The 22,732-nt window shown below is 37.7% G+C and overlaps 2 protein-coding genes across 2 annotated transcripts; one reads left to right on the top strand and one right to left on the bottom strand.

Annotated features, from left to right (window-relative positions):
- Positions 1–1,331: 1,331 nt before the first annotated feature.
- On the bottom strand, positions 1,332–2,277 carry LOC122117738 (olfactory receptor 478-like). Its single transcript, XM_042691540.1, has one exon. The coding sequence runs from the start codon at positions 2,271–2,273 to the stop codon at positions 1,332–1,334; it is 942 nt and encodes a 313-aa protein (XP_042547474.1). The 5' UTR covers positions 2,274–2,277.
- Positions 2,278–17,591: 15,314 nt separating this feature from the next.
- Positions 17,592–18,557, top strand: LOC122117605 (olfactory receptor 10T2-like). The gene has a single exon (XM_042691317.1). The coding sequence runs from the start codon at positions 17,592–17,594 to the stop codon at positions 18,555–18,557; it is 966 nt and encodes a 321-aa protein (XP_042547251.1).
- Positions 18,558–22,732: the final 4,175 nt, after the last annotated feature.

Raw genomic sequence — 22,732 nt, 5'->3', positions numbered from 1 at the left:
AAAGAATTAATCAGAATTTAATTAAAGTAAAAATATTCTGTTAATTTGCTTCCTGACAGTAACAATAAATGTCATCAGGCTTGGTAAATGCCATGAAGCTTCAGTTAGAATTGTGGACAAATGTACTTCTTAGTATTTCATACTAGATCATAGGAAAAATATAAAAATCCTGAGCAGTATTTTTGAGAAATGTGCTACATGTTTTATGGCCAGTACCAGATCCTCAGAAAAATTGTGTTAACATCTTCAGATCATATAACTATGGACTTTGCAGTATTTACTTTTTCATTCACACAAGTATTTGATAAAACTATGAAACTAATAACTGATGAGGTTGTAAAAATACTACATACATACCCATATATATGTATGTATATGTAGTGTGTGTGTGTGTGTGTGTGTGTGTGTGTGTGTGTGCATGCACGCGTGCTCACGCACACATGTGTGTGTTGGGACAGTCCTGTGGCTTAAACTCATGGCCAAATGCAGTCTCCGAGCTTTTCTGCTCAAGGCTAACACTATAACACTTGAGCCACAGCCACAGTTCCAGCTTTTTTTAGTAGTTATTTGGAGATAAGAGTCTCATGTACTTTCCTGCCTGGGCTGGCTTTGAACTACAATCCTCAGATCTTAGCCTTCTGAATAGCTAGAATTATAGGCATGAGCCACCAGAACCCAGCTCAAAATATATTTTGAAATAATAAAAAAAAAACAAAAATTATTTATCACAGTGAAGATGTGATAGAATACATCAGCAGGAGAGTAGATCAAACAGAAGAAAGAAATAGTCAGTTCTTAGGCAGACAAAATACAATGTGGGACCCAAAATATGGAAAAGCAATAAAGAGGAACAAAACAAGCTTACAAGAAAGATACTTGGATGAACATTAAAAGGACAAATATGTGTATTACTGTAGCTCAGGAGGAAAAATGCCTTTAATCAGTGGGTTAAAGATCCCCTTCTTCACCCTTTATTGTTTCAACCACTACCTAAAATCACACAAGGAACTGAAATTAACTAAATTAATGGGTCTTCAGAGGACTTAAGATCCAAACTAATACGTTGCAGTAAACACTTTTTTTTTGGAAAAAGACTTTTAAAGAATTTTTAGCAATTTTTGTTCTCCAGAAACAGTTTATGTTCTTAATCATAAATTCGGTGAGATTTTATAACAGCACTTCAAACTTCTGAGTTGGTATATGATCTCAAAATGAACCATGCTTACTAAAAATTTCACTAGGATGATTGTAGGGCCATCTCAGAAAATCAGTTTACTTTTTGGTATAGTTATAATTATTATTTCTGTAATGAAGCTTAGAAAATACCAAACCTAAGACATTTTCCTCCCAAGCTCTCTTTTCAGAGCCCCCTTGATCTCATTATTCCTGAGACTGTAGATGAGGGGGTTCAACATGGGAATCACCACCATGTAGAACACAGATATCACCTTGTTCTGGTCAGTGGAGTAGCTGGATTTGGGCATCACATAAATAAAGATAACCGTCCCATACAACAGAGTGACTGCAGTGAGGTGGGAGGTGCAGGTGGAGAAGGCCTTGTGGCGGCCCTCTGTGGAGTGCATCTTCAGGATGGTGATGAGGATATAGATGTAGGAGATGGCTATGACAATCACTGTGACTACAAGGATGGAACCAGCGCTAAAAGTGGAAAGAAGTATGAGCACACTGTCTTCAGAACAGGCAACTTCAAGTAGAGGAGTAAAATCACAGAAGAAATGATTGACTCTGTTTGAGCCACAGAACACTAAAGAAAAGAAAGAAATAGTAAAGGATGAAGCATTAAAACAACCACTGGTGTAAGCTACTATAAATAACTGGACACAGACTTGGGAGGACATTTTGGTGGAATACAGCAGTGGGTCACAGATGGCCACAAAGCGATCATAGGCCATGGCAGCCAGAAGGAAGCACTCGACTGCCCCAAAGAAAACAGCTGTACCCAGCTGGATGGCACATCCATGGTAGGAGATGGTATTTGTGTCCACAAGGAAATTAACCAACATGTTGGGTGTGACAGAAGATGAAAAGACCATGTCAGCAAAAGCTAAATGGCTGAGGAAAAAGTACATGGGGTGATGGAGCTGAGTAGAGACTCTGATGAGAAGAATTGTGCAGAGATTTCCAGCTATGGTCACCAGGTAGATGCCCAGGATGATGATGAAGAGGATGACTCGAAGGACTGGATCTTGTGTTAAGCCCAATAGAATGAACTCTGTCACTGCAGTGAGGTTCCCATCTACCAGAGAATCCATGAGGTAATATGGTGGTGTCAAACAGATCTGCAGTGGAAAGATTATTAGTACATCACATTATTATTAATATGTACATTCAGATTATTATAAGTAATGTATAATTCAATTTTTATGTTGCGTTTTATAATTTACCTTTGAAAGTGCATTGTAAATTTATGTGCAATGAGTCTTTCTACAGTTTAAAAATTGTTTTTCTTAAACACCAAAAAATTTCTTCAAATGCTATATATTTTTATGCATTTTGCAAAAATCTACCCACATGGCTTGAAAGCAAAAGGCTTAATAATATGATGCATTTGAGAATTACACAAAAGTATCTAACTATAACAAAACCGATTGCAATGTATAAATAGAAGATTATACAATACAAAACTGAGTAGTAGCTGATATTTATTGTGTGCTTAATTATGAGCACAGCATTAAAATTATATACAATTACATTTGGATTTCTACTAAAGATCACTAAGTATTTTTACTTCTCTTAACTTACTAGTGAGGAAAATGAGTTTGAAAATATCAAGTCACAGGTAAAATTACGTAGACATAATAATATATAGATATGAGCTGCAGGTAGATTGAATTAATTTCATTTCTTTAGCAACTATTTTTTTAAACTAAATTAAATGATAGTTACTAGTTTGAATGCACTTGCAACTGGAGAGATTGCATCTTAGAGTTTTAATTTTTCAGTAACTAATACAAAAAGGAGAAGACTAATTACATGATTCATAACATCTAGTCATGAAACAAGACCATTTTTAATCCCATGTTTAGCTTTTTATTTCATTTTAATTTTATTACTTTGCAGTCCTGCGGATCAAACCAGGACCTTATGCTAATCAAATGATCTACCACCAAGATATACCCCAAATGCACTAATTTTTTTTTGTCAGTCATGGGGCCTGAACTCTGGGCTTGGGCACTGTCCCTCAGCTCTTCAGCTCAAGGTTACTGCTCTACCACTTGAGCCATAACAACACTTGCAGCTTTTTCTGCTTATGTGGTGCTGAGGAATGGAACCCAGGGCTTCGTGCATATAAGGCAAGCACTCTACCAGTAAGCCACCTTCCCAGCCAAACCCACTATTTTTATCTTTCTTTTTCTGCTGGTGCTGGGGATTAAACTTAGAGCCTTAACTCTTGAGTGGCTTTTTTCTTCAAGGCTGGCCCTCTATCACTTGAGCCATACCTCAAATTCCAGCTTTTTGCTAGATGGAAATAAGAATCTAATGAATTTGCTTGCCTCTGCTGGTTTTAACCTTCAATCCTCAGATCTCAGACTCCTGAGACCATATTCTTCAAAACAAAGAAGAAATATTTTTCTTGATATCACAAAAAAGAAATAGGAATTTTAAATGTTTTTGAGCCAGGTGCTGGTGGCTCATGCCTGTAATCCTAGCTACTCAGGAGGCTGAGACCTGAGGAATGTGGTTTGAAGCCAGCCTGCAAAGGAAAGTCCGTGAGACTCTTATCTCCAATTAATCTCAGAAAAAGCAGTATGTGGTGCTTTGGCTCAAGTGGTAGAGTGCTTGCTAGCTTTGAGCAAAAAGAGCTTAGGGATAGCACCTAGGCTCAGAGTTCAAGGCTTAGGACTGGCAAAAAAAAAACCCAAATAATAATAGTCGTAATTTTGAGAATGAAATTACTGATTATAATTTTATTAAATATTTTACTATTTCCAATGAAGATATTATTAATTGAAATATCAATATAATAACTAGGAAAATATTACATGCATAGATTTAGATCATAATTACTATACCTGTTTTTTTCAAATCCATGAAAAATGTTCATTACTTTAAAGAGTCTCACAGAATGAAATAGTATTTCCAACACAATATATGTAAATAAATCTTCAGCCTATCATGTGTACCTGGATCAAACAGCTATAATTTGTATCACTGTCTTGATTCCCAGTGTCTGATTCTTGTGATGCTAGAGTATTGTAGGTTTTCCTACAAGATATTTACATGTAAAAACTATTAAAAATGGCAAAATCATTGAATTTACAAGCATCATGGCTAAATTCTAAGTTTAGATAATATTAAAGGTCATGCTGGTTTCTTTCTCTTTTTTTGTCAGACTGTACATTTAATTTTCCTTCTTTCTTTTGGTTTCTTACAGTAGAAAATGAAGAACATTTCAAAATTGAGTTATGCTTATTTATTCAGATGAATTTCACTAAGGAAACTTAAACTAATTCAGCTGAAGTCATTAGCTGACTACTTAATTGTAGTTGCCCTATTTCTAAATGTGAACGCTGTCTACAACTTCAAAGACGAAAATGTTTGCAAATACTAAAGGAAAATTAGTTAAATAAATTCACCCACATCAGCCCAATCTTACCTCTTAAAATAAGAAATTGTCCATTTTACAGTGAGAATTTAACATTATCAGTATTGGCTAGCAGTCATGTTGTCCCTGTATTATTATTGTTCATCTTTGGGACTAAAACTGAAGATTCTGGTGATTCAAATATGAATTCAAATACACCAGGGACCATTATCACATTCTCGGGTGAATACTAACAGTTTACTCATACAAACACAATTATTCTATCAAGACTTTTGTCAATCCTCAAGAGATACATTCTTTTCTTTTTCTGTAGGAATCAGTTCATTTCCCTTGATGATTACTGGGAGAATACTAGAACAAATGTTCAGATGATTAAATATTGCTTATTAGTTTAATATGATCAGGTAAGAATACTAAATTAAAAATATAAAATAGCATCATCATCTTCTTTTACTCAAAATCCATTCATTTGTAAGTATTTTGTGGTGAGAGATAGAAGAAAGACCATTAGTTAACTGTGAGAAATTTGAGGAGGGATGATACACAAAGCTGATTATTTATGGTCAAAACACTTTTTTGTACTCAAAGGTATACATATTTCTAAATTTATATAGGTAGAGAACTATGAAGCAAAAGGACCTAAGGTAAGACTAAAGTCTCTTACTATACATACCTTAAACAGGTGACTATTAGTTGGTGATTGACTAAGGATCTTATGGAGGAATCCAGACCTTAAACACTGAATGAAAATAGTATGAAGTGAAGACTGTTTGGGAATTGGAACAAGCGGGAGGAAGAAGCCATGAAAGGAAGGTGAATTGGGAGCTGAATATAATCAAAGTAATTTTATGCATGTATGAAAGTAGAATAAAGAAATCTGAATCATTTTTCAAAGGAAAGCAGATAATAAAGAGGCATAGAAAGGCTACATCTTATCAAAGTAAATTCCATGCATGTGTATACATGCATGGAAATAGCACAATGAAACCACTTTGAACAGTCAATAAACTGTAATAAAAATAAAGATAAAGAAAAATAAAGTGAAAGGTGGGAAGCAACCTGCAGCCTCATCTGTCTTAAATTAATGGCAGAGAAAACCTCCACAGGAAAACTATGTGAACTCAGACCTCAATAACTGTTCCCTAAATATTCATAAAAGCTTAGCAATCTTTAGTTATGAGGAAAGAAAGAGGTATCCTTGTACCACAAGGAACTCCAAGGAACAAATACAACATGGCCCACAGAAATTCCATCTGTATGTCTATATGGCAGTTAAGGATTGCATCCTGTATTCCAGAATCTGGCAGGGTGCAGGGGTTCATGCCTCTAATCCTAGCTACTCAGGAGGCTGAGACCAAAAGACCAAAGTTCAAGGTCAGCTCAGGCAGAGAAAGAAATTTGAGGGGCTAGATCTTCAATTAAACAGCAAAATGCCAAGTGGAATGTCAGCCATGAGCAAGAAAGCAAAGCAAGAGCTTGAGGTCCCATTACACATCTCTCTCTCTCTCTCTCTCTCTCTCTCTCTCTCTCTCTCTCTCACACACACACACACACACACACACACTGGGCTGAAAATAAGAACTTAATGTTCATACTTTATTGTTACTATAAAATTTTGCATGTGCACAATGAAGTACATATAATCTTTATTCCTGTGTTCACTGGCACTTCATTCATTGGCATAGGAAATGTAGAAATGACAGAGGACAAGGCAGAGGAGACATCAGAGATGTGAGAGTCGCTTTTGAGCAGCTCTAGTCTCAGCCCACAGGGAACCCTGGAGCCACACCTCACAAAGACTTAACTTTGTGGTCATCAGGCCTATTTCTTTGGATATTATTGGTTTTTTACAATTTTATTGTCAAGGTGATGTTCAGAGAGGTTACAGTTACATACAGTAACGTAGTGAGTACATTTCTTGTCAAACTTATCTCCTCCCTCATTTTTCTCCCACTTTCCTTCCTCCCAACCCCCCCAACTCAAGTTGTACAGACCATTTCCCACATATTGTTTTGTGAGTACCGCTGTTGAATTGGTTAAGTCATTATAAGATTCAGTTTCTGACCAGGAGCCACATGTACCATAGTAACATTCATTCCCAGGTATTTCTAGTCAATCCTGTTCATTCAGCTAGGAGAAATTCTCCATTTTGTCTGTGAAAGTTATCAGCTTTCAAAGAAGCTGGGCAATGTGTTTCTTTCTTGGGTAGACAAATCCAGGAAAGGCACTAACAGTTCTGCATAGTTTGAAAAAGTCCTAATTCATTATTATACACAATTACCTAGTCATTTATGTTGTGCTCATTGGAAGGGTATCTGTAGTGCTCCTCCCAATAGACTTCCTTCTTAATGATAGTGCTTTTGTTTCTTGTTGTTACAATGGCTTCTTAACTGAGGTGTCATTTGTTCTGAATGTACAAGATTTTGGATAGATGGAATCAACAAAAAGCTGGAAGAACTGTGACTCAAGTGGTAGAATACCAGCCTTGAGTAAAAGAGCTCAGGGACAGTGTTCAGGCCCTGAGTTCAAGCCCTAGTACTGGCACACATGCACACACACACACACACACACACACACACATGCATGCACATGCACATGTACACACACAAAAGAGCTGAATTTATTTGGCTCATTTAAAGAAAGCAGATACTGGAGATGCAATTTGATAGAAAGCTAGGTGAAAGATTGTGTAGGTGGTGAAAAGTTGGTTGGTCAAATGGAAGAGAAATCAACTAGGGGCTACTTGAGGTTATTACAGATGGAGTCACTGGGAACTTGAATAAAAGTTGAGCTCACTGCTTTTCAATAGGGACATCTACAGTAGGAGTTTGGGTTTGCTTTCCTCCTATTCTTTTTTTTCTTTTTCCAGGCAATTGCTTCTCCTGATGCTCCATTCCCTTATCCTATAGATGAGCTAGGCAGTACATCTGAGAGCCTTTACATATTTTTTAAATTTTATTTAATTTTAAATTTTCATTGTGAAGATGCTGTACAGAGGGGTTGCATTTACATGAGTAAGGTACATCTTTCGTTGAACATTGTTACCCACTCCGTTGTTGTTTTTTCACTACGGATTCCCTCCCCTCAGTCCTCCCCCCACCCCCAATGAAGTTGTAAAGTTCATTTCTGACCTAGTGTCCTGTGCGTATCATTGTTGCAATGGGTCATCTTTTGTACTTCTTTTAGCATTTTGTTATTTCATTTCCCTTCCCCAATCAGATAAATGCATATACAAGATGGAGGGTACCAGAACCAAAGACAGAGAATGCCAGGAATAAAACAGTGGAAAAAGATTAATGAAATAAAATAAAAAGAAAGAACTAGATACAGTACATTGGTGACAACAAGGTTGACAACTAAAAAAAAAAGACCTGTTGTTTCCATATCTTGGAGTTCACTTCAATTAGCATCATTTTGTATGGTCATATGTTCACAGCTCTTGAGCTATTATGATTCTCTGTTAGGACTGACTTAGGCTTATACTAATTATTACAAATGAGGGAAACCTATGTTTCTTTGGGTCTGGCTTACTTCACTTTATATGATTTTTTCCAAGTTTTCCCATTTCCTTATGAAAGGGGCTATGTCATTCTTTCTGATAGAAATATATAAATATGCCACATTTTCTTGATCCATTCATCTATTGAGGGGTATCTGGGTTGGTTCCATATCTTATTTATAGTAAATAATGTTGCAATGAATATAGTTGTGCTGGTAGATTTAGTGTGGCCTAGTTTGAGATCATTTGGATAAATGTACAGGCATGGGATTGCTGGATCATAGGGGAGATCTATGTGTAGTCTTTTGTGGACCCTCCATACTGCCTTTAAGAATGGTTGAACCAGCTTACATTCCAGCAACAGTGTAGTAGTGTTCCCTTTTGTCCACATTCCCACCAGCATCTGTTATTATTTGTTTTCTTGATAATGGCCATTCTAACCAGCGGGGGGGGGGGGGGGGGAGGTGGAATCTCAATGTGGTTTTGATTTGCATTTCTTTTTTTGGCCAGAGAAGTTGAGCATTTCTTCATGTGTCTATTGGCCATTCTTATTTCCTCTCCAGAGAAGCCTCTTTTTAATTCTTTAGCCCACTTATTAATGGGTAGCTGTTTCTCTGGGGATTTGTCATTGGATGGTTTAATTTTTTGAGCTCTAGGTATATTTTTGATATGAGACCCTTGTCTATCAGTAGCTATATAGCTACTGATGATCTTCTAATCTGTGGGCTTTCTATTTATCTTACTAGCTATTTCCTCTGCCATGAGATCCCATGTATCCAGACTTTCTCTGATTTGTTGTGTTTCTGGATCTTTATTTAGGAAGTTTCAACCTGTGCCAAGGAGCCCTAGGAATAAACTTAACCAAAGAGATTAAAGATCTCTATGATGAAAACTATAAAAACTTAAAAAAGGAAATTAAAGCATATTTAAAGACATGGATAAACCTGGATTGCTCCTGGATTGGGAGAATTAACATTGTGAAAATGGCAATACTGTCCAAAGCTATCTACAAATTCAATGCAATGTCTATCAACATCCCAACATTCTTTAATGAAATAGAAGAAGCAACCCAAAAATTCATATGGAAAAATAGAAGGCCCCAAATGGCAAAAACAATCCTTAGCAGAAAGAACAGTCCTGGAGGAATATCAATACCAAATGTCAAACTCGATTATAAAGCTATAGTTATAAAAACATCTTGGTACTGGCACATGAACAGTCAAGAGGACCAATGGAATAGAATTGAAGACGTAGACATTGAAGACCTATGGCCACCTAATCTTTGATAAGGGGGCCCATATTATCAGGTGGAAGAAAGAAAATGGTGCTGGCAGAATTGGCTACACACATATAGAAAATTGAAATTAGATCCTTATATATCACCCTGCACCAAAATCAACTCCAAATGGATCCAAGACCTAGAGGTAAAAGCCGAGACACTGAAAATATTACAGGAAGGGATAGGGGAAATGCCTAGAGATCCTTGGCACAGGGCAAAACTTTCTAAATAAAGATCCAGAAACATATTTTTTTAGAATTGTAAAATAAATGATATTGCATGTTTTAAAACATGCTTGTGGGAATCATCTGCTTTTCAAGATATACTTTAATAAGTTGAATTCCAATCATTTCTATTGTTATTCAAATGAACAAACAGCTCTGAAAAGTCCACATGGTAATGAAGATTAAAAGAAATTTTTTTTTGCATATCAGATTTTGTGATGCAGAGCTAAACACTCTTTGTATCTAAAACAAGGATCTCGAGATTATAGTCTCCAGTGATCCCAGGACTCATTATAATAGTTCATGGTCCTGAGCACTCTCTACCAGAAATGTTTTAAGAGACTAAATTCATAAGGGACTCACAGCTGACATTTAACAGGAAAAATTACTTCTTATATATGATCCTATCCTAAATGAAGAGATATATGTAGTCATAGAAAAGGCTACAGAAAATCACATATGAGTAAGGAGACTAAATTCTTCCTGGAATTTTTAAGAGACTGATGATTTTGCAGGGAGGAATTTTGGAGTGATTTTGCTCTTCACAATGAACTTCATTCTATAGCTTTGGATAAACAAGCACTGCTGAGTATTTGCATTCTGTTAAAAGTTATCAAAAATATGGATGAAGATAAGCTGGAAAATAATAATGTTGTCCACCAATCTCTTATTTTTGATGGAAAGGGAACCCAGGATGGAAGTTTTGCAGGTATGTACACTGAGAGCAGAATACCAAAATCAAGGCAAAAAGCAGACATTACAAGAGGACGAGGTTTGGTCTAAGCATGTAGAAGAGTTCATCTAATGTTTCCAGGCCTCTTGTTTTCCAGAGTCTGCCTGGATGATCTGGAGAAATCGTATGTCACGCTGATGTATCTTCTATGGTGGCTGTTCTGAATTGTATGAGGAAATCATAATTTACCATTGACATACATGAAAATTGTAATAACCAAACTCATCAACTGAGAGTATGAACACAAAGCACAGAAAGATTTTCAAAGTCCGCATATCCTGAGGTGAAAGAGAACAATTTTGGCAAAATCTTGTAGGTAGAGGGGTGTGAAGTGTTGTTTTATTTGAGAACTGCCCTTCAGCATTTCTGGAATGTCTTTAAGTAGAAGAATTGGAGTATGAATTAGTATTGTAGTAAATAGCATAGCCTCTAATATGTAAAATGGATAGCTTCTTTCTCCCAGGCTTCATGAAAGATGTTCTTCCAGAGAATAGACAGGGAAGCCTTCAGGGAAGTGGTCTGTGAAGGGGTCTCAAAGGAGCCATAAAGAAGATTGGTTGAGTAGGTTTACTGCCCAGCTTAAGGTCCCTGTACCAGACACATCCTGTGCCTGTGATGTTCTCCCTGATCATCATCCATTGTTTGCAGAGTGTCAGTCTATTTTCTACTTAAGGATGTTACCTCCCCTGACTGCATGCACAGCCATATACTTCAACACCACAGCTCCTACAGACCTATTTTCACATTGCATTTACAATCCAATGACTTGTCTGGCACATCATGACATTCAGTCAACATATATTGAATGAATTTGTGACCTCTCACAGTTGCTCAATGCACTGTGCTGAATATTATTCATCTTTTGTAAAGTTTGAATAATTCCTTCCACACAAGCTTAGAAAGGTTTTAACCTTTGTGAATCCTACAGAATAATTTCTATCCAGAATCTGTTTTTACATCTCCCCACATCTTCATTTTCCACTCTTGTTCTCTTACTAGTTTTCTTTCAATTCACAGTGACTGAATTGAAAAAAGATACAAATTCAAGCCCTAGTCCTAGGGGTTAAACTCAAGGCCTAGGCACTGTCTCTGAGCTTTTTTTTTTTTTTGCTCACGTTCTATTACTTGAGCCACAGCTCCGCTTCTGGCTTTTTTTGATGGTTAATTGGAGATGAGAGTCTCATGAATTTTCCTGTCCAGGCTGACTTCAAACTGCTGTCTTCAGATCTCAGCCTCCTAAGTAGCTAGGAATGTAGGCATGAGCCACTGGTGCCTGGCTAAAAGTCAAAATGTTATGAAGAGCCTTCTTATCACTTTACTTCCTTATGTCATCTGTGGATTGTATGTTTCATGAACAATCAAAATGGAAGTATAATTTGCAAGATTGGCATGAGTTACTGAAGTCATTTTTTTTAGGTTTGTACTGCAAAACCAACCACTAAGTATATCAGCTAGAAAACATCTTGGAGGTTCTATTAAAAACTCAAAGGTGGATCAGAGCATCATGATGAAAATTTGCTATTCTGAAATGAAATGGTATCTTCAAGGGGTTACAATTACATGGGAAAGGTAATGAGTACATTTCTTTTTTTTTTTAATTTAATTTTATTTTTTTGTGAACATACTGTACAAAGGGGTTACAATTCCATGGGCAGGATAATGCATACATTTCTTATCAAGCATTGCAGCCTCCTCCTTTGTTTACCCTTCACATTTCTTATCAAGCATTGTAGCCTCCTCCTTTGTTTCCCCTTCCCATCCCCCTTTCCCACTCCCCAAACCCCTGCCCAAAATTGTAATGTTCGTTTTTTGACATAACGACTTGTACATCTCATTGTTGCAATGGATCCACCTGTATCCCTATTTAAACAATTGGTTTTTTCCCTTCCCCTCCACAAATTATACTAACATCAAATACAGTGAAAACAGGGGTTATACCGTGGGGGAGGGACATACAAAGCAACAAAGAAACCATTTTATAAATATGTTAGAAACAATCACAAGAAAGAAAAACCAATTTGAATCCTTATCTTGGGGTTCATTTCACCTAACATCAACTTATCTGAGCGTTTCTGCTTGTCTCAGACATATATTAGTAATTGCAAATAGGGGAAACCATGGAACCTATGTTTCTATGTTTCTTTGGGCCTGGCTTACTTCACTTAAATTAATAAAATTAAATTAAGTGGATTCTATTAATTTAATTCTGATTTAATTTTAATTATTTGTTTCCATATACTGGATTGGGGATTGGCTTGATGCTCTTTTTCAAGGAGCTTTAGGTACATCATTAAATTGTTAGTTTGAGATCTCTCCAATTTGTTGATGTAACAACTCAGAGTTATGAATGTTCCACTGAGTACTGCCTTTTCTGTGTCCAAGAGGAGCTGGTAATTTGTATGTTCATTTTTGTTAAATATCATGAACATTTGAATTTCCTTTCTAATCTTTTCCATGACCCATTTGTGGTTCAACAGTGTGTTGTTCAGCCTCCATGTGTTATAGGATTTTCTTTGGTGTCATTTTATTGAGCTCTGATTTTATTCTTTTGTGGTCTGAGAGAATGCAGGGCATAATTTCAATTTTTCTGAATTTGGACAGATTTGCTTTGTGACATAAGATGTCTATTTTGGAGAATGTTCCATTTGCTGCTGAGAGGAATGTGTAATCTGTTGCTATTGGGTGAAATATTCTAGAGTTCTGTTAAGTCTAGTTGGTCTATGCAGCTGTTTAGATTTACTATTTCTCTATTGAGTTTTTACTGAGTTGATTTATCCAGTGGGTAAGGTGTGTGTTAATGTCACCAACAATTAATGTCTGGATCTATGTGTGATTTTGTGGAAAGTAGTATTTATTGGATAAATTTGGGTGCTCCTGTATTCAACGAATAGATATTTAGAATTGTTAGATCCTTCTGTATAACATATTAATATGTAGTGTCCATCTTTATCTCTTCTCACTACTTTTAATTTGAAGTCTATTTTATCTGATATTAGAATTTCTACTCCAGCCTGTTTGTAGGGGCTGTGTGCTTGGTAGATTTTATTACAGCCTTTCAATTTCAGAATGTTTGTTTTTGTGGTGAAGGTGCATCTCTTTAAGACAGCAGATAGGTCCTGTTTTTTGATTCAACTAGAGATTCTATGTCATTTGACTGGATAGTTAAGTCCATTAATATTGAGAATTAGGATTGAGAGGTATTTGGAAGTTCCTGTCATGTTATCTACCTTCTTAGGGGCTGTGTCACCTAGGTTCTGAATCTTTTTCTTTGTTTTAGGGCTGTTTCTCTGCCTTCATCATGTTCTAGTTCTTTATGTGTAGGACATCTTTAGTATCTTTTGTAGTGCTGGTTTGGGGGAGATATATTGTTTCAGTTTTTCTTTGCTGTGGAAGGTTTTTATTTTTCCCTCAGTTATGAAGGAGAGTTTAGCAGGGTACACTATTCTTGGTTGATCATTGTTTATCTTTAGAGCGTGGCATACTTCATTCCTGGCTCTTCTTGCTTTCACGGTCTCTGCTGAGAAACCTGTAGTTATCCTGATTGGTTTTCCTTTATAGGTGATTGATCTTTTCTCCCTGAGAGCTTTAAGGATCCTTTCCTTGGTTTCTATTGATCCTGAGCAGATTACAATATGGTGGTGTGATATCCTGTTCTGGTCTGGTCTATTTGGTGCTCTAAAGGCTTCTTGTATCTAAATAGGCCTATCTTTTTGCATGTTTGGGAAATTCTCTGCTAGGATTCTGTTAAATAAATCTCCTAGACCTTTGGCTTCTGTTTCTAGGCCCCCTTCTACACCCTTAAATTAGGCCTTCTGATGGTATCTTCTGTATGCTGAATAGATCTATCATATTTTTTGGATTTGTTTTGAATCCTTGTCTGTTTTTTCTCTATAATGTCTAGGCTGTCTTCTATTCCAGAGATAGTTTTCTGCATGGTCCAGACTGTCTACTTTGTTTTTTATTTCCTTTCCTTCTAATTGCTCAATTTTAATGGCTTCAATTTCTTTGCTGAAGCTTTGTTTTAGATCTTGTATGGATTTCTTTGCCTTCTTGATTTGGTTTTCCATGTTCACTCTCAAATCCCTTATGAGTGGTTATAATTTCACTGGATTCCCTTTCCTTTTGTTGAAAATCATTCAGCTTTCTGTTGTGGATTCCATGAATTCCTCTATTAATATTTTGCTTGCCTCATCACACTCACTCACATAGGTTCACTTATGTAGGCTTTGAATTTTTTCATTCACATATTTACCCGTTATGCTTGTAAAGCATTTTGAGATGTATACTCTGGATTTTTTTTAACTGCTCTGTTCCTTGTTTATCCTGTGTGAGAGTTGAAATTCCTTGACTTGCCATTTTTTCTTGTGTTTTTGTGGCTTGTTCTGCCCATTTGGGAGTGAAAAAAAATCCAATTCCTCACTAAAACACAAGTACCAACCCAGAGCCCCATAGTTGCACAGATTTTGGAGGTTTATAATTAACGATGGGTATTTTCACTCTATCTCACCATTTTTTGTGAGTGAGTGTATATTCAATTACATACCAGAGCACAATTCTAAGACAAGCTCCAACCCAGAACCCTGTAGTTGCAAAGACTTTGGGAGTTTACAATCAATGTGGGTATTTTCTCTCTATGTCACCTTTTTGGGAGTGTGATCATATTCTATTACACACCAGAACACACAACTAAGACTAGCACTTACCCAAAGCATGGTAGTAGCACAGACAATCAACAATGGGAGTTTTCACAGTATCTCACCTTTTTGGAGAGTGAGATTATATCAATTATATACTAAATCACAATTCTAAGACAAATCCCCACACAAAACTCTGTAATTATACAGGAATTGGAGGTTGACACTCAAAATGGGTATTTTTACTCTATTTCTCCTTTGTGGAATTGTAAATATCTCTACTTCCTCACCAGAACACAATTTTATGGCGAGCCTGAACACAAAACACTTCAGTTACACAGACTTTGGAGGTTCTCATTCAAAGATAGGTGCTTACCCTATATCTCTCCTTTTTGGGAGATGAAAGTATATCCAGTCCCTCACCAGCACACAATTTCAAGATAAGCACCAACTCAGAGCCCTGTGGTTGGGAAGATTTTGGAGGTACACAATCCAAATAGGTATTTCACTCTCTCTCCTCTATTAGACATGTCTCTAATAGAGGAGGCCCAAAACCACCACTGAGCACAGTTTTGCACTGGGCACTTTGCACTGATTTTAGAGGCTCCCATTTGTAGATAGGTGTTCCCTTATTAATCTCTGCTTATCTTTGTCAGGGAAGGGGTATTGTGTTTTAGAAGTGGGGATTATAAGCAGTTGTAATCAATGAGTAGCTTTGTTCTGAGGTGTTGGATGGTTTGGGTCAAAGGGATAACACCCTGAGCCACTTTGACACAATCTCACTGACTACAGATATAGTCTAGCTCAATATTTCACACTTGGAGAGCAATAGAGTAAGGAAAGCAAAGAGGGAATGAAGTAAATGTGTGAGGTGTAGTTAGGGGAGAGGTTAAGATATACAATGAAATACAGGGGGAGAAAAATCAGATCAGAAGGATGTAGCAAAGGAAAGGAACAGAAGGAGGAAAGCTATGACCTAACTACTAAGTAAGAAAGAGAAGAAAAATCAAAACAAAACAAGAAAAAAACCCAAAAAACAAAAAGAACAAAAAAGCAACAAAAAACCAAAATGAAAACAAAAAGGAAAGAAGAAAAGAATATATACAAAATAAAAAATTAGAACAATTATGTACATAAGAAATAATAATACTAAAATTAAGAATACTAGTATTGTCATGTAGGGAATTGGGTAATCAATTTATACTCTGAGTGAAGTCTGTACATAGCTTTGGAGGAAGCCTAGTCATCACCACAGGCTGTATATCCAGTTGTGAACAGAATAGCAATGAGGAAGGGAAAAAAACAACAAGACTGTTGCTAAAAGAAAAAATAAGAAAACAAAACTAAAAACAAAAACATATAAAAAAAACTGACCGAATAAAAGGTAACAGAGAGTTAAACTAGTTGCAAAAAAATAAAAAATGGAGGAGCACAAACTTTTTTTAAGAAGTAAAAAAAATGAAAAAAATAAAATATATAAGTGGGGCAAAAGGAAAAAGAGAAAAAAGTATTTTCTATTTATTTGGGGGCTCTTATGTCTTCCCTAAGTCTGCATTCCAGTCCCATGATGGCATCTTTGATTTGCTTATAGTGTTCCTTTTCCTGGTTGCTTGGTTGGTTTCTCAAATCAACTTGTTTGGGTGCACAGAAAAAAGTTCTTCTGTACAGGCTTTAGAGCTTTGTGACCTTCTTCCCAGGCTAAAAAGCAAGATCTGCTTTTTTTTCTTTGAGCTGCCAGGAGGAGGTGGCTGGGGACTATAGTTTGTGGCTGCTGGGACTGAGTTTGGGCATGGTTGAGGTTTTGGCCTGTCTGGAGTCAGTGGTTTTTCCCAAGTTGGAGAACCCCCTTTGGGCCACTAACCTGTATCCTCTTAGGGTTTTGTAGCCTGTCCAGTTTTTATTTATTATCCTCGCTGGAGGAGGTGGGTAAAGAGATGTGGCCTTCCATCTCCGACCATTTGCCTCAGCCTTGTCTGGCCAGTCCCATGACAGCCTCTGGTGGCTGTGGCAACTGCTTGTCCTCAAATCTGTCTTCTGGTACAAACTGCCTGAATTTTTTCTCACTAGGCAAAATCTCTGTACTTTTAGGGCTCACTTGGTATGATTTTCCCATAGCGAATTATTCCCTGAACTGCGAAAGCTGGTTTCTAGGAGAGAGCTCACATGTAGTCTAGCTATATCTCCACCATCTTCCTCTGGTCTCTGAATATTAATTTTAAAGCAAGTGATTAAAATATTTTATTTATTTCCTCTATGGTTTGTTGAGCACTCCATGAGTGTCAGGGTAACATTAGACTAAAAATATTTGAATAATGCAAAAGGTAAGACTTCTATTTGTAATACTCTTCTTTCTTATAGACTCAGAAGAGAAAACAGAGATCAAAAGTGCTTTTGTGAGTAGAATCCAAGAAGATAACTGTACCCATTTTAGAGCATTTATACAAAATTTCATCCTGGAATCATTTTCCTCATCATACTTTGTTCTGTCTTTGACTTCTACAAGGTGCATTTTCAAGCTATATTCTGGAGTTCTGTTACACTAGTTCAGGTGCTCTGGATTAAAGTCCTGAAGACATCAGTGAGGAACAAGCTATTTGCAATCCTTTCAGAGTGTTGGCCACAAACACATTTGTGTGGTACATTGATTCCACCAGAATGGGCAATCACACCACAGTGAGCACATTCCTCCTCTGGGGATTTTCCAGTTTCCCAGAAGTGCAAGATCTACTCTTTGTTGTGATTTTCATCTCCCATCTGACCATCCTACTGGCAAATGTGTCCATAATGGTAGCCATCAAGCTCAACCACAGCCTTCACACTCCCATGTATTTTTTCCTCTTTGGTCTGTCCTTGTCAGAAACCTGCACCACGATGGTAATCTTGCCTCGTACACTAGTGGACTTGTTGTCAGAAAGCAAGACCATTTCTCTCGCTGAGTGTGCCACACAGATGTTTTTCTTCTTTGGCTTGGCAGCCAACAACTGCTTTATCATGGCTGCCATGTCCTATGACCGTTACACTGCCATCCACAGCCCCCTTCAGTACCCCATCTTCATGACAAGAAAGATCTGCTTCCAGCTCATGGTGGCCTCTTGTGTGGTTGGGTTCCTGATTTCTCTGTCCATTGTCTTTATAGTGTTCAATCTGTCTTTTTGTCACTCCACCACTATCCAACACTTCTTCTGTGACATCTCACCTGTAGTTCACCTTGCTTGTGATTACACATCTTATCATGCCGTGGCTATTTTTGTATTGTCTGCCTTTGTGCTGGTGGGTAGCTTTGTTTTAATTATGATTTCCTACATCTTCATTGTGACTGTGGTTGTGAAGATGCCTTCCGCAAAGGGGCGGTACAAGACCTTCTCAACTTGTTCTTCTCACCTCACAGTTGTGTCTATGCACTATGGATTTGCTGGCTTTGTCTATTTGAGGCCCAAGAGCAGTGATGCCTTCTTTGAAGACATGCTCATGGCTGTAACCTATACCATGCTGACACCTTTGCTTAACCCCATTGTGTATAGTCTACAGAACAAAGAAATGCAGACGGCACTCAGGAAAGTCCTGGGTAGTGCAATTAAAAATTTTCCTCAGTTAACAAGTAAAAAAGCTCTGAGCATTTAAACAGCACTTAAATTAGTGACAAAAAATGGAAAAAGTATAATACTTTCATTAAATACTTCATGTATACCTCAGTCTCATTGCCTGATATGTTTGTGACATGATTTCCCTCCTATCAGTAGAATGTAGTTTTAAGACATTTAAAAAATGTTATATACAAGCAATAAATGTATTTAAATGGTTTGAAACATTGCTACTTTAATGATATTAGTTGCTTTTGGGGTGTGGGGAAAGAAAATTGTTAGAGAAGGAAGGAAGGAAAAGAAAGGAGACAGAAAAAGAGAAGAGAGGAGAGTGAGGCAAATTAGTGATTCAGACCTGACTGTTGAGAACTACAGGGAATATTCTCAAGCTGTTGTTACATGATGGCCAGTAGTTGACTTACACAGTCTAATGCATTGGCCATTATATAGTGATCATACATAGAAGATTGTCATATATTACTTTACTTCACATAAATCTCCATTAATCTGCATAGAGTAAAATGTGTAGACAAAATGAACTCTTGTTTTTTATTTTGTGTGCAGAGGTGATTATAATAGCTGGGCACACAATCAAGAAAACTAATGACAGATGCTAGTGGGGATGTGGCCAAAAGGGACACTATTACACTGTTTGTGGGAATGTAAACCACTCTGGAAAGCATTCTCGAGGTTCCTCAAAAGATTAAACATGGAGTTTCCTTATGATCCAGCAATCCCACTCCTAGGCATTTATCCAAATGACCAGAAACCAGGCTGCACTAAAGCCACTAGCACAACTATGTTCATTGCAGCATTATTTACTTTCAGCTAACGTATGGAATCAACCTAGATGCCCTCCAGTGGAAGAATGTATCAAGAAAACGTGGGTATATATTCACAGTGGAATTCTATGCTTCCTTCAGAAAGAATGACATTGCCCCATTCTTAAGGAAATGGAAAGACTAGGGAAAAAATTACATTAAGCCAAGTAAGCCAGACTCAAACAAATACAGGCACCATGGTTTCCCTCATTTTTAATAACTAGAATATGTCCAGGATATTGTTAGGAGAGGATCACAATGGCTCAATAGGTAAGTGCATGTGACCATATAAAATGATGCTTCTCATAATGAACTCCAAGAAAAGGAAATGAGTTGGTTTTTTAAGCATTATTGAACTGCTTGCAGTTATTTCTTTTTTCTTTTTTCCCCCTTTGGTTTATTCCGTGATGTCACTGTTTTAGATTTTGGTACTCTTTGTCTTGTATATAAGTTTATCTGATTTGGGTAGCAGAAGGGGAAGCACAGAAACATTGAGATTAGTTCAGCAGTGATACTCACTAGACACCATGTTGGAAATGAATCATACAACTTGAGGGAGAGGGGGGTAGGGAAGGGGTCAGTGGGAGAAAATCAGGGAGAGGGTCACACTGTTGAAAAATATAAAATACATAGTCAGAATTTAACCAACAATGGACTTAATGGATTTAAAAATAATCAGTAAGTGTGGAGAGCTGCGTGGAGCCGCACCTTAAAGATGGCGCTGGCTTCCGCCTTCCGCCTTCCCGATGGCGAGTGCTCTCTGTAATAAACAACTCCTTATATGGCTAAGGCTCGGCATCTGGCTTGCTTCCACATACCTGGACCTAACGGCGGCATTCACGTGGCACCTCAGGATTGGCTGTCCAGAGGCTTTATTAGGCTAAACGGGGCCCTGGAGAAGAAGCTTGTAGCAAGGTCCTGAATAAACCGCTTGAAAGAAGAACCTGTTGTCGCATCATCCTTGCGAGTGGAGGCGGTCGCGACAAATAAGTGGTAATGCAAACAAAATCCAAAAGTGATGCTTTCGCAACATGTTGGCATAATCACATAAAAAATGTATTGAGGGCTGGGAAGGTGGCTCAGTGGTAGAGCGCTTGCCTTGCATGCTTGAGTCCCTGGGTTCCATTCCTCAGCACCACATACAGAAAAAAAAAGCCAGAAGTGGCGCTGTGGTTCAAGTAGTATAGTGCTAGCCTTGAGCTGAAGAGCTGAGGGACAGCGCCCAGGCCCAGAGTTCAGGCCCCATGACCGGACCCCCCCCTCCCCCCCCCCCCCCAAAAATGTATTGAGCCAGGTACTTGTGCCTCATGACTGTAATCTTAGCTACTCTGGAGGCTGAGATCTGAGGATCACAGTTCAAAGTTTGCCTGGGCTAGAAGTCCCCATGAGACTCTTATCTGTAATCAACCACCAGAAAATCACAAGTAGTGGTGTGGCTGTAAGTGGTAGAGTGTTCCTTGAGCAAAAGGGCCCTGAATTCAAGCTCCATGACTGACAAAACAAAAGTATTGATATGCATTTCCTACTCTAGAGCCTGGGCAGCTTTAAGGCTGCCTAAATGGGAAAAAATAAAGTGCAAACAGTTAAGAGGAATGGGATACAGCCAGTACTTGACTTTAATGATGTTTGCCCATTCAGTTACTATGTCTACATAGAAAGGTGAAATCTCCATTTCAGGTTTCAGCGAACATCAACAATCAGACATGAGAGACAACAGAATAGTTGTTCCTTCTGAGCACCCTATTTATGAATAAAATTGTTTAAGGTCCTAAGTTTTGGAGTAGTTCAATACACTATTATACTCAGAATATTTAGGTATTTACAGTAAAATCAAGTCAGCATGGGTTTGCTTTAAATTATTCAAGGCAAAATATTGTAAAACTTTTCTGAGCAGCCATGAAGTATTGGAGGATTTTGGTTTTGACAATAGGTTTTTTTTTTTGTTTCAGTAAGAACTTCCACATAAGAATTATCATATGATAGAGACCTGGAAACACAACAAATCAAAGAAAGGTTGGACAAATGGGATTGCATAAAGTTGCAGAGCTTCTGCAGGGCAAATGACATAGCTAGCAAGATCAATAGAAAGCCCACGGACTGGGAGAAGATCTTTACTAGCCATACAACGGACAAGGGTCTCATATCTAAAATATACTTGGAACTCAAAAAATTAAACCACCCAACAACAAATCCTCAAAGAAACAACTGCCCAATAAATAAGTGGGCGAAAGACTTAAAGAGAAGCTTCTCTGAAGAAGAAAGAAGGATGGCCAATAGACACATGAAGAAATGTTCAACATCCCTAGCCATAAAAGAAATGCAAATCAAAACAACATTGAGATATCACCTCACTCCAGTTAGAACCGCAAAAATCAAGAACTCTAACAACAACAGATGCTGGAGGGGATGTGGACAGAAAGGAACCTTACTTCATTGTTGGTGGGGAATGTAAACTTGTTCAACCACTTTGGAAAGCAGTATGGAGGTTCCTCAAAAGACTTCACATAGAACTCCCCTATGACCCAGCAATCCCACTTTTGGGCATTTACCCTAATGTTTACAAACAAGGCCACACTAAAGCTTCCAGCACAACTATGTTTATTGCAGCATTATTTACAATAGCTAAGATATGGAACCAACCCAGATGCCCCTCAGTAGATGAATGGATCAAGAAAAAGTGGTATATATACACAATGGAATTCTATGCCTCCATCAGAAAGAATGACATTCCCCCATTTGTTAGGAAATGGAAAGGCTTGGAAAAAATTATATTAAGTGAAGTAAGCCAGGCCCAAAGAAACATAGGTCCCATGGTTTCCCTTATTTGCAATATCTAGTATAGGTATGAGTCAAGCGGAAAAGGTCAGATAATGTGTTGTTAGGAAAATGAACCCTTAAATATGTATTTTAATGTTTTTGTTTCTTTCATGCATGTGTTTCTAACGCATTTATAAGATTATTTCTTTGTTGCTTTGTATGTCCCTCCCCCACAGTGTAACCCCCGCTTTCACTATATTTGATGTCAGTATAACATGTGGAGGAGATGGGGACAAACAAGTCGTTTAAGGATTCAGGTGGACCTGTTACAACAATGAGAAATGTCATGTCAAAATGTCATGTCAAAACCAGCTTTACAATGTCGGTGTTGGGGGGGGGGGGAGGGGGGGTATGATTGGGTGGGGGGGGAGGGGGGGGTATGATTGGGTGGGGGGGGAGGGGGAAGGCTGGGAAGGGAGGTGAAGGGTAAACAAAGGAGGAGGCTGCAATGCTTGGTAAGAAATGTATGCATTATCCTACCCATGTAATTGTAACCCCTCTGTACAGTATGTTCTCAAATAAAATAAAATAAAATTTAAAAAAAAAGAATTATCATATGAAAAAGCAATTATAACAT

This window comes from Dipodomys spectabilis, unplaced genomic scaffold (genome assembly GCF_019054845.1).
Source record: "Dipodomys spectabilis isolate Male_0828 unplaced genomic scaffold, ASM1905484v1 ptg000145l, whole genome shotgun sequence".
Taxonomy (NCBI): domain Eukaryota; kingdom Metazoa; phylum Chordata; class Mammalia; order Rodentia; family Heteromyidae; genus Dipodomys; species Dipodomys spectabilis.
The sequence above is the reverse complement of the archived record's forward strand: the minus strand, read 5'-3'. Positions and strand labels throughout refer to the sequence as shown.